Source organism: Vipera ursinii (assembly GCF_947247035.1).
Source record: "Vipera ursinii genome assembly, chromosome: 1".
Lineage (NCBI taxonomy): Eukaryota > Metazoa > Chordata > Lepidosauria > Squamata > Viperidae > Vipera > Vipera ursinii.
The window spans coordinates 259,463,369-259,480,197 of NC_139512.1; the positions used below are offsets into that span (position 1 = coordinate 259,463,369).

General features: G+C 38.2%; 1 protein-coding gene across 1 annotated transcript in view; it reads right to left on the reverse strand.

Moving 5' to 3' along the window:
- The window catches only part of TBC1D32 (TBC1 domain family member 32), a 102,782-nt gene that overhangs the window by 20,178 nt on the left and 65,775 nt on the right, over positions 1-16,829 (reverse strand). The window contains exon 27 of the mRNA XM_083350183.1: positions 10,995-11,078. Coding sequence (XP_083206309.1) covers positions 10,995-11,078 — 84 coding nt within the window. The remainder of the gene's footprint in view (positions 1-10,994; positions 11,079-16,829) is intronic.

Sequence of the window (16,829 nt, forward strand, 5' to 3'; positions counted from 1 at the left end):
AACTAGACCTTGGCAGAATGGACCTGAATGTCTTGAAATTATGTTATTTATTAAACCATTCTTCAACCTTGGGTATCACAGCAATATGTAAGAAACAAACCCAAAGTTCACTGGAATACAGTGAAATAAAATGAAACCATGACATATTTCTTCCTATTTTCTGCCTCAGGCAGAGACTAGTGTACCTACAAAAAAGAAAGAATGAAATATCCTTTCAAAACGTAGAAAACCTCAAAGCTCCCTACACTGTTGAAGATCAATTTCTCTCAGGCTCCAATTGCCTCCTTTGAAATGGAGGACAAATGATTTACCCCTTACAATTCATATCGCTACCTTGGAGAATTTACCAACAAGAATATTCCTGTTATATTTTTCCAAGCCTGATGGCAGCAAGCAAAAAAATATAACGGGATAATCCCTTGTTCCCCACCACATGATTTAAAGGAAGCCAACCTTCTCTCACTTGTGTTTACTCTGTCCATTTCCTATAGGAGGAGGTTTATGCTGGAGAGGAATCTCTCTCATTGGTAAAGAAGCTCTACATTAGGAGTGTCTACCTTGGCATCCAAAGAGTTATGGACTTCAACTACCAGAATTCCACAGCCAGCCACAAAGTCCACAAATCTTAAGCTGCAAAGGTCGGACACCCTTGCTTTACATTTTGATATAAAAGGAGGAAGTTTCCATGTGCTAAGAAAGCCCATTTCACAGTATTGGAGACCTACTGCAACTATGATCTTTTTGACAAAATTCAGCTAGGCATGGGTAGAGTGAAGCTTAATAAGATTTTAAAGCAAAACACCCCAATTGTGGCTATTATGAAGCTAGAAAAACATTTAAGTCTTTACGCTGTACACATTTCCAAAGTCTGTAATTTAGACAGCAGAGAGAACGCCTTTAAGCATAGGAGGAAGAGCTATACTATGACAACCCTTAGGTAAGTGAAACCTGAGCCCAGACCAAGTAATAATTTGAAAAAAAGGACTCAGACAATCCCCTCCCTAGTTCACATTAAGATAAAGTGACGGAGTGGGGACGCACATGCAGTCTTGCAAGATATTGTTACTATAGCTGTTACAATAAATGTAATCCTGACCTATACGGTATTAGTTTCTTGCTCTCATCTATCTTGTGGGGCTGACAGTAGTGCAGGAGGAGGTTCAAATATGAGGTAAACAGCTCATATCTTGGAGAAAATGGCACTATATTTTATGCATAGTTTCACAAATACATTCTTACAATGTGATGAGCAAACTGTTAGAAATAGATCATGTGAAATCAACACAGAACAATGCACTTAGTTGTCCAATGCTTGATTGAGTTCATTGCACAAGAACTTTTAAAATCTTTTAAATCCCTATCCATGACTACAAGAAATGTAGAAAGATTCACCATAGTATATTCAGATTTTAATCCCAATCAACAAGAACCTCATGATAGATCATGTAATCTTAAAATTTTAAAATCTCATACGATCAGCATAAAGGACTTGCTGTAGAATCATATCTGAAGAGTAAAAGTTACAAACTCTTTAACTATGGCCGGGAAATCTCAAGAAGGAAACAAAAAAAGTCCCTGCACTTTTCTTGGCAGCAATTTTTAGAAATGGTTTGCCACTGTCTCCTTTCTAGGGCTAAGAAACAATAACTGGCCCAAGGTCACCGAGCTGGGTTTGTGCCTCAGGTGGAATTAGAATGCAAAGTCTCTGGGGTCATAGTCTGATGACAAATCTACCTACCAAATAAACTGCTGTTCTGTAATTGGCATCTCTCTATTTTGATGTTATTTGCAGATGAACACTATTCTGGGTAAAGCTGAAGTCATTTCATAACTTTATAAACTTACAGTAAGCTATGTTTGATGTTTTCAGATTTTATCATTGCTTTAAAAACAAATGGAAAATAATATATATGATCTATTCTGTTGTTGTTAGCTGCGGTCATGTCCGACCCATCGCGACCCTATGGGCAACGTTCCTCCAGGTCTTCCTGTCCTCTACCATCTTCTGGAGTCCATTTAAGCTCACGCCTACTGCTTCAGTGACTCCATCCAGCCACCTCATTCTCTGTCGTCCCCTTCTTCTATTGCCCTCAATCTTTCCCAGCAATAGGCTCTTCTCCACTGAGTCCTTCCTTCTCATTAGGTGGCCAAAGTATTTGAGTTTTAGCTTCAGGATATGGCCTTCTAAAGAGCAGTCAGGGTTGATCTCCTCTGGACTGACCGGTTTGATCGCCTTGCAGTCCAAGGGACTCGCAGGAGTCTTCTCCAGCACCATAGATCAAAGGCCTCAATTCTTTGGCGCTCAGCCTTTCTTATGGTCCAAATTTCACTGCCATACATTGCAACTGGGAAGACCATAGCCTTAACTTTACGCACTTTTGTTGACAGGGTGATGTCTCTGCTTTTGAGTGTCCTGTCTAGATTTGCCATGGCTTTCCTCCCCAGGAGCAAGCGTCTTTTAATTTCTTGGCTACAGTCCCCATCTGCAGTGATCATGGAGCCCAGGAAAATAAAATCTGTCACTACCTCCATTTCTTCCCCATCTATTTGCCAGGAATTGAGAGGGCCGGATGCCATGATCTTGGTTTTCTTAATGTTAAGTTTCAACCCAAGTTTTGCACTCTCTTTCTTCACCCGCAACAAGAGGCTATTTAGTTCTTCTTCACTTTCTGCCATTAGAGTGGTATCATCTGCATATCTTAGGTTGTTGATATTTCTTCCGGCAATCTTAATTCCAACTTTTGATTCATCTAGCCCTGCCTTTCTCATGATGTGCTCTGCATATAAGTTAAATAGGCAGGGCGACAGTATATAGCCTTGCCGGACTCCTTTCCCAATTTTGAACCAATCAGTGGCTCCATGTCCAGTTCGCACTGTTGCTTCTTGGCCCACATATAGGTTTCTCAAGAGACAAATGTGCTCTGCATATAAGTTAAATAGGCAGGGCGACAGTATATAGCCTTGCCGGACTCCTTTCCCAATTTTGAACCAATCAGTGGCTCCGTGTCCAGTTCGCACTGTTGCTTCTTGGCCCACATATAGGTTTCTCAAGAGACAAGTAAGATGGTCTGGTACTCCCATCTCTTTAAGAACTTGCCACAGTTTGTTATGACCCACACAATCAAAGGCTTTAGCATAGTCAATGAAGCAGAAGTAGATGTTTTTCTGGAACTCCCTAGCTTTCTCCATGATCCAGTGTATGTTGACAATTTGATTTCTAGTTCCTCTGCCTCTTCGAAATCCTGCCTGTACTTCTGGTAGTTCTCGATCCACATACTGCTGAAGTCTAGCTTGTAGGATTTTAAGCATGACTTTACTAGCATGAGAAATCAGTGCAATGGTGCGATAGTTTGAACATTCTTTGGCACTGCCTTTCTTTGGAATTGGAATGTAAACTGATCGTTTTCCAATCCTGTGGCCACTGTTGAGTTTTCCAAATTTGCTGGCAAATTGAGTGTAGCACTTTTACTGTATCATCTTTTAAGATTTTGAATAGCTCAGCTGGAATACTGTCACCTCCACTAGCTTTGTTGTTGCTCAGCTTTTCTAAGGCCCACTTCACACATTCTAGGATGTCTGGCTCAAGGTCAGTGACCACCTTATTGTGATTTCTTGTATAGTTCCTCTGTGTAGTTTTGCTACCTCTTCTTAATCTCTTCTGCCTCTGTTAGGTCCCTGCCATTTTGGTCCTTTATCATGCCCATTTTTGCATTAAACGTTCCCTTCATCTCTCCAATTTTCTTGAAAAGATCTCTGGTCCTCTCTTTTCTATTGTTTTCTTCTATTTCTTTGCACTGTTCATTTAAGAAGGCATTCTGATCTCTTCTAGCTATTCTCTGGAATTCTGCATTCAATTGGGCGTATCTTTCTTTTTCTCCCGTGCCTTTCACTTCCCTCCTTTCCTCAGCTATTTGCAAAGCTTCCTCAGACAGCCATTTTGCTTTCTTGCATTTCTTTTCCTTTGGGATGGTTTTGGTTGCTACCTCTTGTACAATGTTGCGAACCTCTGTCCATAGTTCTTCAAGCACTCTGTCTATCAGATCTAATTCCTTAAATCTATTTGTCACCTCTACTGTATATTCAACAGGGATATGATTTAATTCATACCTGAGTGGCCTAGTGCTTTTCCCTACAATAATAATAATAATAATAATAATAATAATAATAATAATAATAATAATAATAATAATAATAGTAATAATAACAATAATAATAAAGTTGGAAGGGACCTTGGAGGTCATCTAGTCCAACCCCCTGCTCAGGTAGGAAATCTTATACCATTTCAGGCAAATGGCTGTCCAGTCTCTTCTTAAAAACCTCCAGTGTTGGAGCATTCACCACCTCTGGAGGCAGGTTGTTCCACTGGTTAATTGTTCTAACTGTCAGGAAGTTTCTCCTTAGTTCTAGGTTGCTTCTCTCCTTGACTAGTTTCCATCCGTTGCTTCTTGTCCTGCTTTCAGGTGCTTTGGAGAATAGCTTGACTCCCTCTTCTTTATGGTAGCCCCTGAGATATTGGAACACTGCTATCATGTCACCCCTCACCCTTCTCTTCATTAAACTATACATACCCAATTCCAGCAACCGTTTCCTATATGTTTTAGCCTCCAGCCCCCTAATCATCTTTGTTGCTCTTCTCTGTACCCTTTCCAGAGTCTCGACATCTTTTTTACATTGTGGTGACCAAAACTGGATGCAGTATTCCAGGTGTGGCCTTACTAAAGCATTGTAAAGTGGTATTAGTACTTCACTTGATCTTGATTCTATCCCTGTTAATGCAGCCTAGCACTGTGTTGGCTTTTTTGGCAGCTGCAGCACACTGCTGGCTCATATTGAAGTGATTGTCTACTAAGACTCCGAGATCCCTCTCACAGTTACTACTATTGAGCAAGGTACCACCTATACTACACCTATGCATTTGATTTTTCCTGCCTAAATGTAGAACCTTACTTTTTTCACCATTGAATTTCATTTTGTTAGATAGTGCCCAGTGTTCGAGTCTGTCCAGATCCTTCTGTATCTTAAGCCTATCTTCTGGAGTATTGGCTATTCCTGCCAGCTTGGTGTCGTCTGCAAATTTGATGAGTTCCCCATCTATCCCCTCATCCAAATTATTAATGAAGATATTGAAGAGCACTGGGCCCAGAACAGAGCCCTGGGGCACCCCACTACACACTTCCTTCCATGTAGATGCGGTTCCATTTAGGACCACACGCTGAGTACGGCCTGTCAGCCAGCTACGAATCCTTCCTTCAGTTTAAGCCTAAACTTTGCAATGAGAAGCTCATGCTCTGAGCCAGAGTCAGCTACTGGTCTTGTTTTTACTGACTGTATAGAGCTTCTCCATCTTTGGCTGCAGAGCATATAGTCAATCTGATTTCTGTGTTGACCATCTGGTGATGTCCATGTGTAGAGCTGTCTCTTGGGTTGTTGGAAAAGAGTGTTTGCTATGACCATCGTATTCTCTTGACAGAATTCTATCAGCCTGTGCCCTGCTTCATTTTGCACTCCAAGGCCAAACTTGCCTGTTATTCCGGTTATCTTTTGGCTTCCTACTTTAGCATTCCAATCCCCCATGATGATAAGAACATCATTTTTTGTGTTAGTTCTATAAGGTGCTGTAGGACTTCATAGAACCAGTCAATTTCATCCTCTTCAGCACTGGTGGTTGGGGCATAGACTTGGAGTACTGTGATATTGAATGGTTTGCCTTGGATTCGAACTGAAATTATTCTGTCATTTTGAGGATTGTATCCCAGTATTGCTTTTCCTACTCTTTTATTGACTATGAAGGCTACTTCATTTCTTCTGAGGGATTCTTGCCTGCAGTAGTATACCTGATGGTCATCTGAATTAAATTCAACCATTCCTGTCCATTTTAGTTCGCTGATACCTAAGATGTCGATGTTTAGTCTTGTCATCTCTTGTTTGACCACGTCCAGCTTTCCTTGATTCATGGATCTTACATTCCAGGTTCCTATGGATAAAAAAATCTTTACAGCATCAGACTTTCCTTTCACCACCAGACACATCCACAGCTGAGCATCCTTTCAGCTTTGGCCCAGTCGCTTCATTCTTTCTGGCGCTACTAGTACTAGCCCTCTGCTCTTCCCCAGTAGCATACTGGATGCCTTCCGACCTGAGGGGCCCAACTTCCAGCGTCATATCGTTTTGCCTTTTGGTACTGTCTGTAGTACCATAGTTCATGGTAAAGATACTGGAGTGGTTTGCCATTTCCTTCTCCAGTGGATCACATTTTGTCAGAACCCTCTGCTATGACCTTTCCGTCTTGGGTGGCCCTGCACAGCATAGCTCACAGCTTCATTGAATTACGCAAGCCCCTTCGCCACGACAAGGCAGTAATCCATGAAGGGGTGATCTACTCTAGATATAATTAAATAAGACATATTCAGCTCAAAGTACTAAGATAGCATTAAGTTACCCAGCATTTAAAAACCTCTCTTCAAAGTGAATTATAAATAAGTGTTCCTTTGACAAGAGGATTTCAAGGACGTGAAGAAAAAAAAAGATTAACACCAAAACTGCAGATCTTTTCTTTGGAGAATGCAGTTATTCCCAACGAATCAAATCACAACCACACAAATGAAAATATTTGTAGAAGTCAATAAAAGGAAAAAAAATATTCTTTTAAAAACTAATTCCCAAGTAGCCAAATGCATTACATTTTATAAGTATGTGATTATTGCTGAGTCTTCTGACAAAATGAAACTACAAAGAAGAAGTTTATCTGCTTACAAGCATTGGCAGATTCATTTTCCTTGATACTGCCTTGTGGCTCAGATGTTTCCTCAGAAAAAAGAGGCAATTACTTTAATGATTCCCCAAAGCCTTGGTCTATGAGGAGGAGGCCATTTATACATTTCTTCCACAAGACTGGGGCAGCTTTGAAAATGCTTTCACCAATCACCACCAGTTGCATAGTTGCATTTGGATTTTATTGTTGTTTTAAATGTATTTTAACCTATTGTTATAACTTGGGCATCTCGTTTAATTCTTTCCTAACTTTTGTATTTTTGTATTTTTATATGTTTGCCCTGTTCACCGCCCTGAGTCCTTCGGGAGAAGGGCGGTATATAAATAAAATTATTATTATTATTATTATTATTATTATTATTATTATTATTATTATTATTATTATTATTATTATTATTATTATTATTGTTGTTGAAATTTGAGTGATCTGCATTTTAATACAATATTCCAGTCTGGAGGTAACAAAACCATGAATAACTGTTGCCAGAGACATCTCATAGCACTAAACATTTCCAACCTCCTCATATGCCAATGGGGCATGCAAATAAGGAGCATCAACAATAAATAATAGGCAAACAAGATATTCAGATATTCAAAGTTTGGAACTATTATTTCCTAATTTCTTATTTTGTTGATGCTCTTTCGGTTATTTCTAACTTTTTGTGACCTCGTTCACATACTTTAACCAGAGCTGTCTCAAACTGCTTCTTCACATTCTTGCGAGCTCATACTTGTATCATCAATATCTTCTACTTAAATATAGCTTTGCTTGATGAGTACACAATTTAATTTCAGTGCTGTCTATCCAATGATGTCAATATGATGAGTTCTCTTTTATCTTTTGCTGGAAGAAGATATCTGCTACTCAATTTCCATGCCAAACTCTATTTCCTGCATTGTTCTGTAGACTGAGACAAATGTTCCTCTTATTCCGGTTGCTGTTTTCCTTTCAGTTAGCAGTATTATAATTAGAAAGACATCAAATTTCCATAGAGCTATTCAACTTCTGCTTCCTCTATATCAATGGTTAGAACATAATTTATTGCCTTGAACTCAAACTGGATTCAAAGTGCATCTGAGCACTGTTTTGTTAATAAAAATGGCTACCTAACTTCTATGATTTTTGTCTCTGCAAGAGAACTCTGCTATATTGTCTATTTCAATCCATTTCAGCTTGCTGAATCAGTCTTGATACTTCTGCTGTGACGGTAACAAGTCTATGGTTCTGACATTCCATGAATCAATGCTCTACTTACCTCTGCAATCTCAAACTTTTTTTCCCTCTCTCTGTAAATGTCAAGAGCTGTACATTCTTTTGAAGTTAAGCCAGCTACATCATAAACACTACTGCTACTCATACATACAGGCTCTTTTTCAATTGCTTGTTGGAGACCTTTCAACCTTGGGGGAAATCATTTTGGCCTCGACTTAATTTAGAATGCCCACTTGGCCCTTTTATAGAATAGCAGAATGTGTTGCCATTTCCCTGTTAGCTTTTCTATAACATAATCATCATAGATTTCTTCAGGGAATGTATATGGTCAACAATCCCCCTTCACCATTGCAACGTAATGATCCATGAAGGAAACCACTTATTAAATATCCTTTGATAAGGAATGAGAGAATGTACCATCTGAAATAAATTGGTCAATCAAGTGAGAAACTGGTGTTCAAACCATGTGTGTCAAATGGAAATATAAAATTTAATGTTATTTCAGAGCAAAAAAGTAAAAATAATCCCACAACAGAAAATTAGCATATCAATTCTAATGTGCATAAACAACAATAAGTAATAATACAGTGAAGACCTCAGTATTAAGGTAGAGCGTTATTATGTAATATATTATTTTACAGTTGTTTATCAATGCTACACCCGACTCTAGAAGAAACTTTTAAGCAACATTATGCTTATAAACATTTTAGGAAACATAGTTAATAGTGACATAACTTTAATTTTTTCCTTTATTGTTAAAGGCTTCAATCATTTAAATTACCATAGTGTCAATGCAGTTTTTTGCTTAATCATGGCAATTGGGACTGGAATATCCATTGCTGAGTTATATGGTAATAAAATGCAAGGTCTGGTAACCACTAAGCAACAGTAATCACTTACCAATGGTAAGAGGGAATCATGGGTTTTTAAGTTAGGACATCCTGTGACTGGAACTTGCAACTTCCTGTGACTTTCAACCAGCAAAGTCAATGGGGAAGTTGGTAGAAAATCAGCTGGGGGGGCTGGGTTTGCAAGCATGCTAGTGGGCAGGTGAGTGCTATGAAGTCCAGATGGGTAGATGGGGTGTTGCAGCACCAAATGAATATGGACAGGTGGAGTGCAGTGGCACAAGTGAGCAGAGGATGAGGTGCTACAGCACTGCTTGAATGTGGCAAGTAGGGAAGGGCAGTGGTGGCACTACACAAGTAGACAGGTGTGTGCTATAGAACATATGTGAAGTGTTGCAACCATGTACATACTATGCAATGCAAGATCCCTGAGATCTTCGTAGCAGGCTCCTTGGGAGAAGAAGCAGTGAGGGTCCCTTACAGGAGCAACTTGCAACCCTCTCTGCAGGTTTCCTCACTGACTGCTTTTGGAAGCTGGCAGGGAAAGTTATAAATGGTGATCCAGTGACTGTGGGACACTGCAAGTGTTCTAAATTGACAACCGCTCAAATCACAACTACGTGATGGTGGGGCTGCCATGACAGCCAGAATTTCAAAGAGCAATCAGAAGTGCCATTTGTTCAGCACCACTGCAACTTTGAAACATCAATGATGAATGGTTCTTAACCAAGGAGTACCTATAATCTTTAGTCAGTACTATATAAAAACCACTGTATTCAATAATGTACTACTAATAATATAATCTCTCTCTATATGTGATGTTTGTTTGTTGGTGCATGTTTGTGTATGTCTATGTGTCTATCAACCCTAACCCTATCCCTAACTCTAACCCTCACAACATCTTAATGTAAAACTGGCAGATGTAATTATAGCTTCACTAATTGCCCCAGCACCACATATATTAAGCTAGGAGCCAGTTGGATGCCATGTAGGGAATAAAAATAGAAAAAGGCAAAATTTCCTCCCATATACACATAATGCAACTTTCATTATTTGAAACTAGGAAAGATACTCAAATGTTATATGCAGATCAATATTTTGCTTGGGCAGAATATAAAGGTAAGTCATCCAAGTCAATTATACGTTTTCCCATGGTAACAAGCTGTATTCTCACTCAGTTAGAGAGAAGAGAGCTCAGCTAGATCCATATTGGCAGGCAACCCTGAGTTAACTCTTTTTTATTACCACCAAAAACTACAGTTATATAAATGTCAATATATAAGCTTATTATTCTCCTTCACATTTAAAACGCTCGCCAAAATTAATGTGGTTTTTCCTGATTTGCACATTTTAATGGATTGAAATCCTGAGAGATTTCAGAACAGCTGGATGAAGTGTTACTTTTATTTTAACCACCCAAGACTTTAGAAAGCTACTGTAATTTAATGTAATCAATTTCTCATTTCCAGAAACATGATAACACAGAATATCAATGACCTGTCCTGAAACCCACTTCCATATCAGATTAATTCTATTCCCCAGAAAGCTAAACTCAAGTCTCCTCATGCTCCTTGTGTTCTTATATTTAGCCAAGGTGTTTTATGTGCTTGGATATGAATGCTGGCTGTACTAGGTAGGTAATCTACTGACATTGCAAATCTCAAATCTTTCAGGTTTCTTTAAAAATATTAAGACAAACTAAGATTTTTTTTACATTTTGTCATTCTATTTGGATTTCTTTCTTTATCTGCTATAAACAATTCAGTATTTTTATACTTTAACAGGGAAGAACAGGCAGATATGTTGCAAGCATCAAATGAATAACTGTTTAAAAAAATACTTGAAATGTGCATTTTTACTGTAACCTAGAAAATGAACTTTTGGCTCAGCTCATATTATTACTCAAATAAAATTAACATTCAAAATAATAATCATTCTGTTAATATATATTTATATATTATATTTGCATGCTATATCTATGTTTTAGGGCCAAGAATTAAAAGCAGCCAAAGCAATATAGGTACTATATAAATCAGTCAAATCAACCTAAGCCAGAAATGCTCTCGCCACAGCTCCATTTAGCTTCAAAAGAGAAGCTTGAACAGGAACGTGTCTTTCTTTAGTTCACTAATGCAGGCAGAATAATAATATTGGAAAATTACCTTCATATACTTTGCAGCTGAAATAATGTTCTGATGGTACTTCAAAGAGGTGCAACACAATTTTTTCAATTAATTCTGCCAAGTCTGCAATAAGACAAAATGATTAAAGCAAGAGTTCCATAAAATAAAATGCAGAACCAAAGCAACAACTAAATTAAAGCATATAGGTGAGTAAAGCAATTTGAACTGCATGTTTATTCATACTTGCAGAGCAAAAACCATTCAAAGCTAGTTTTGTATTCATAATGTTCCCAATTTAAATTAAATTTTTAATGGCTTCACTGACAATCTATTCAGTGTAAACTGAAAGGGAAACATTTGTTATGCTTAGATTCTCCGAGGATTGCTTCAGAATATGTCAGACAGTTTCAGCATAAGGAAAATTAGCTGTAATTAGGTTCACTGTCTACATTAGTCTACTGAGGATAAAAGTTTGGCTTTCATTTTGATATAAAGGTCAGCATATTTCAGAGTTTGTGATAAAAAGCTCTAGGTCAGTCATCCACAACTTTAGCATAAAAAAATCACTTTTCAGACAGAGTTGTTTGAATTGAGCAAGACTATTTCAAAGGGAGATAAATTCCATATGCAGTTTTTACCAGTGTCTCTATGCTGAATGTTACAGGGCAAAAGAAAAAATATGTGCAATGGTATTGTCTTTCAGTATAAGCAAGATCCTTTCATTATCCCATTAATATGGCTTTATTATGAATGGTAGTACCAAAACCCTGCTGTTTTGACAATTAGACTGGTCATTGCTTATTCTTATATACAATCACAAAATCTAATAGACAACCAGGGGTGGATATTCCTAAAATTTACCGAAGTATTCTATGCTATCAATTTTTTTAACAAAAATGTGTCTATGAATACTGATAATATGACAAATCATCTTAATTTTTTAAGAAATATAGGCCCTATATTTATAGAGAGCCATATGGTGCATTTAATCTTTATATATTCTACTGTGAATTGAATGTGATAAGCATATATGTTAAAGATGAAGATGCAAAGGCCTTTTCTTCAAAACATAAAGGCAGCTGTATCTTTTGCAAGGTGTTTTGGAAACAGCAAAACTGCTTTAATAATTTAAAATATAAACACTTATTATGTGTTTATGAGTCATAAAGCAACTCATCTAATGAGTCCTATTAAAGCCAGCATATACCTTAAAGAATGTTCCAAAATAGGGTAAAACATTACATTTTATCTAGGTGACCAAATTAAATGTAACCTTAAGAATATCCTAGGTTTTTCTTCTGGTTCTCATATTACATAATCTCACAAAAATTATGGCCAAGAATCTGCAGTTTACAATGGATATCCAAATCAAATAAAACATTAGAACCTATGGGCCAGAAAGTACAACAATAAAATACAAAGACCTGCAATTATTAATAAAACTTTAATTACATAAAAATAGTATTGGAGTAAATGTATTATAAATTGCAGTTTATAATGGATATCCATATGTTAAAAGACACAGATACTTAGAACAGGCCCTGAAATGGAAGGTATGATCGTAGTCCATCCAGATTTTGTATTTGAAAGGAAGTAAATAAGTATTTTCTGTAAGTACAGCAAAACAGGTTTGGGGAGATGGGAACATATCCAATCTATCAAAAGATGGAAAGTAATCAAAATATCCCAGTTCTGCAGTAGCTCATGCTTCCGCTGTTTTTCAAAAAGGAACTTCAGGCTGAGGAAATTAGCTTTAGAGGTTACATTCTTATACTTCGGTATGAGGTTAGCAAGGCAAACTGCCAACAGCACTTTTTCTGGTTACTGATTATTCAATATTGAAATCTAACAATTGCAAGCCTTTGCAAATCTATCATATATCTATTTCTATATCTATTCTCACTGAATAATAGGAAAGTCAATCTAAGAATCTTGTCAGAGAAATAAATAAGGTGCCTTAAATAAGTTAATCTCACTGGATTTTCTAATGCATTCCCTAGTTTTATTGCTTCAGATAATTGAAGACACATTCCTGTTTCTGATGTCTCTCAGGTGATTCTAATTGAGAAATTAAAATGCCCCAATTAAAGGCATTTAATTAACTTAGGCCCTTGTCCTAAGTTAGGCCTATATTTCCAGGAGATGAATAGTTATAAGATGGTTACTATAATCCTGAAATTTAAAAGAACCATTTTTTAACCATCTTTCTGCTTAGAAGTGTGAAAAATGGGAAACCAGTTTGCATTAATTCTTTAAAAATAATTACATAAGTGATTCAATTTGGGAATGGACCACCAACCATCTCAAAACAAGAAAAAGCTGAACTCCCAGATGTAGTATTGAGAACTATGAATAACAGCCGACAAACAACATATGGCATTCAAATACAATATTCCAATAAAGATGCCACAGAACATTTCATTTTAGAAGCTAAATAATTTTTCTTAACTTCACAATGCTTCTGTATGTGATAATGTTATTTATCTTCATGCAATTTGGTCTCGTAGGGGTTGCAAGTTTTTTTCAATTTTTCTTTGAAAGAAGGCCTACATGAAGGACTTCCTAAAAAAGCTTGGGCAAGCACCATAGGAAAATGCTTGCCTTGTCCAACATATCCTTATCAAAACTGGAACACACAATGCCTAGACAGAAGATGCTTTTGGTTTGAGTAGGTACATCTGCTTCAGGAAAGAGAACCTTGTTGCAACAACAGTGCATAATTTTTTTTTCAAAGCAAATTTAAGTTACCCTTCACTGGTCCAATATCTATACCAAAAGTGTAATCATTTGGAAACTACTAATATATTTCTTTAGCACTGCCTGTACATACAGAATAAAAAGTTACTCAGAAATACTTAGTTGATTCAAACCTTCTTTAAAGATGAAAATTCACAAACCTTTTTTAGAATTATAACTTTCTTTCCAATGTTACTTAAAGGCTTGAGGGCTTTGCAGAGATCTCAATCTGAAGAGGGTGAGATGAACACCCACACATTCCTTGTCAATTACCTTTTAATTCAAATATGATCCTTCCTAAAGGATCTCTAAACCTGGCTCTGCCAATTGGCTTGGGGCCCCAACAGAGATGTTTCCCGCTGGAGGTAGTGGACCAAGAAAGTCCCACCTCAACCCCCCCCTCCAATTGTGCATCAGTTCTTATTTTTTGTTACTTTTTAGTGTGTAATATTTTAACATTTTAATGTTTTATATTCTTGTTTTTAGGATGTTGTAAGCCACCCAGAACAGGGACGCAGTGGCTCACTGGGTTAAGACGCTGAGCTTGTCAATCAGAAGGTTGGCAGTTTGGCGGGTCGAATCCCGAGTGCCACGTAACAGAGTGAGCGCCTGTTACTTGTCCCAGCTTCTGCCAACCTAGCAGTTCTAAAGCACATAAAAATGCAAGTAGAAAAATAGGGACCACTACGGTGGGAAGGTAACAGCGTTCTGTGCGCCTTTGGTGTCTAGTCATGCCGGCCACATGACCACGGAGACATCCTCGGACAAGCTTTGAAACAGAGATGAGCATCGGCCCCTAGAGTCGGAAACGACTAGCACACATGTGCGGGGGAACCTTTACCTTTACCTAAGCCACCCAGAGTCACTTGACAGTGAGGTGGATGGCATATAAATTTAATAAATAAATAAAATAAGAGCAGTTTCAGAGGGTAGATGCTGGATCTCAGGGAAAGGTGCAACTGTTCTAAGAAATTCATTACAAGTGCTATGTGTATGCCCATAGCTGGCTCTTAATCGCATTGTGTCCTTCAAATCTGGATTTCAGCACCGTCCTCATATGCAATTCTCAAATAGCATTTCTTTGTCATTTCCTTTAGCTGCTGCTGTGAGCAAAGAAATATATCAGCCTTCACACTTTGATGTTAACAAAAGTAAATATCCTTAAACTGTTTTGCTTGTCATCACAGAGTAGTCATTTGGATAACTAATATGACGTATTTTAAACCTAATTCAGTTGATTTCTTTCTCCTTGCACATTAATTAATTTTAAAAACGAAGAGTTATGGTTTTCATATTTTTTATTAAGTAAATGTTTTCCCTGAAACTGCTTACATATTTTTATATTCATCAGGCTATACTCCATTGACATTATTCAAGGCAAAGTGTAGGTTGGTGCTATACTACGAACACACAAATGAGTGGTGTGTGCATTGTACTGTAACACATTTTGAAAGCTTGCCTAAATACACTTTTAGAACTGCTAGACAAATAAGAGGATTAAAAATAGAAATGTGCTAAAATGCAAGCCTTACAATTAAGGATATTTTTCTTGCACAATCAGAACCTGCACACAGAGGGGACGCCATTCAACAGGCTAATGGGTGCATCCAGTTTTGAGAAGTATAAGTTGGAGCCACATTCCCAAACTGGGCAAGAGCTGCTAAAAAGTGGGTGGGTCCCAGTCAAATTAAATAACAAAGTTAAATTTAGACTCATCCACAAAGATTTATCCTTGCATACAAACTCAATCTCCCCGATTGAGTGTATATACTCATACACTGGCTCAAAGGATGATGAGAAAGAGCAAAGAGTAAAAAAAAAAATAGGCCAAGGTATGAAAGGTAACAAAGAAGAACAAGGTAGTGAATAAGGGATGGGGCAAACAAAGGAACAGGGCACAAAACATGTCAAGGAAAGGACAGCAAAACACAGTGGAGTGTGAGAGGAGGAGGAAGAGGAAACAGCACCTAGGAATGAAAGAAGGCAGCAGTAGGCTGAAGGATCAGGTGTGAAATCCAGCCCATAGCAAAACTGAAAGGTGGTAGGTATATAGGAGATAGGTGGGTGCAAAGCTGCTTTGAAGGGTCTTTCAAGTCCCAGGTTTGGTGCTTCAGTTCTATCAATTCTCTCCCTGTAGGTTTACAACTTTGTGTGTTTATCAGTTTAGTGTAATGGTTAAGGTGTTGGTATAGGAACCAGGAGACTGTGAATTCTAGTCCAATCTTAGCATTTTATTTTATTTTATTTTATTTTAATTCCATTTATATCCCGCCCTTCTCCGAAGACTCAGGGCGGCTTACAAACTTAGCAGTAGCCTTCATTCTATGTATATGCCTGCTTATTAGGGCTTTCACACACACCCCAAGCGGCATTATTACAAAGTCAGCTTAATTGCCCCAAACAATCTGGGTCCTCATTTTACCTACCTCGGAAGGATGGAAGGCTGAGTCAACCTTGAGCCTGGTGGGATGCGAACCTGCACTAATTGCAGGCAGCTGGTGTTACTTAAGGAGGCATTAGCATGAAAGCCAGCTGGGTGACTTTGGGCCAATCATTCTCTTTCAGCCCAATTCACCTCAAAGGGCTGTCGTGGTGGAAAAAATAGGAGGAGAAAGGGAACTTACATATGTTTGCCACGACTGGTGAGCTATTTATAAATAAAGGCAGGATAAAAATATAATAACATAAATAAAGACAAACAATCTCATAATCCAAGCAGCAGGATGAAGTTGGCAGAATCTCAAAAGAGATTCAAGGTGCTGGTGATGACCTATAAAGCCCTAAATGGCATGGGTCTGGATTATTTACGGGAGTACCTGCTGCCGGCGTCAACTTCCCATCGCCCCGTGCGCTCCCACAGAGAGGGTCTCCTCAGGGTGCCGTCGGTCAGGGAGTGCCGGCTGGCCGCCCCCAGGGGAGAGCATTCTCTGTGGGCCCGCCTGCCCTCTGGAATCAGCTGCCTGTGGAGCTCCGAATGGCTCCCGACCTTCGCTCTTTTCGCCGTGACCTGAAAACCTGGTTATTCGAGCTTGCCGGCCTGGACTGAGGGATTGGGGTTTTAAATTTCATAATTTAATTTATTTTGTTTGGGGCTAAATTTAATTTAATCTATTTTTAACTTTTGTATATTTTAATTGC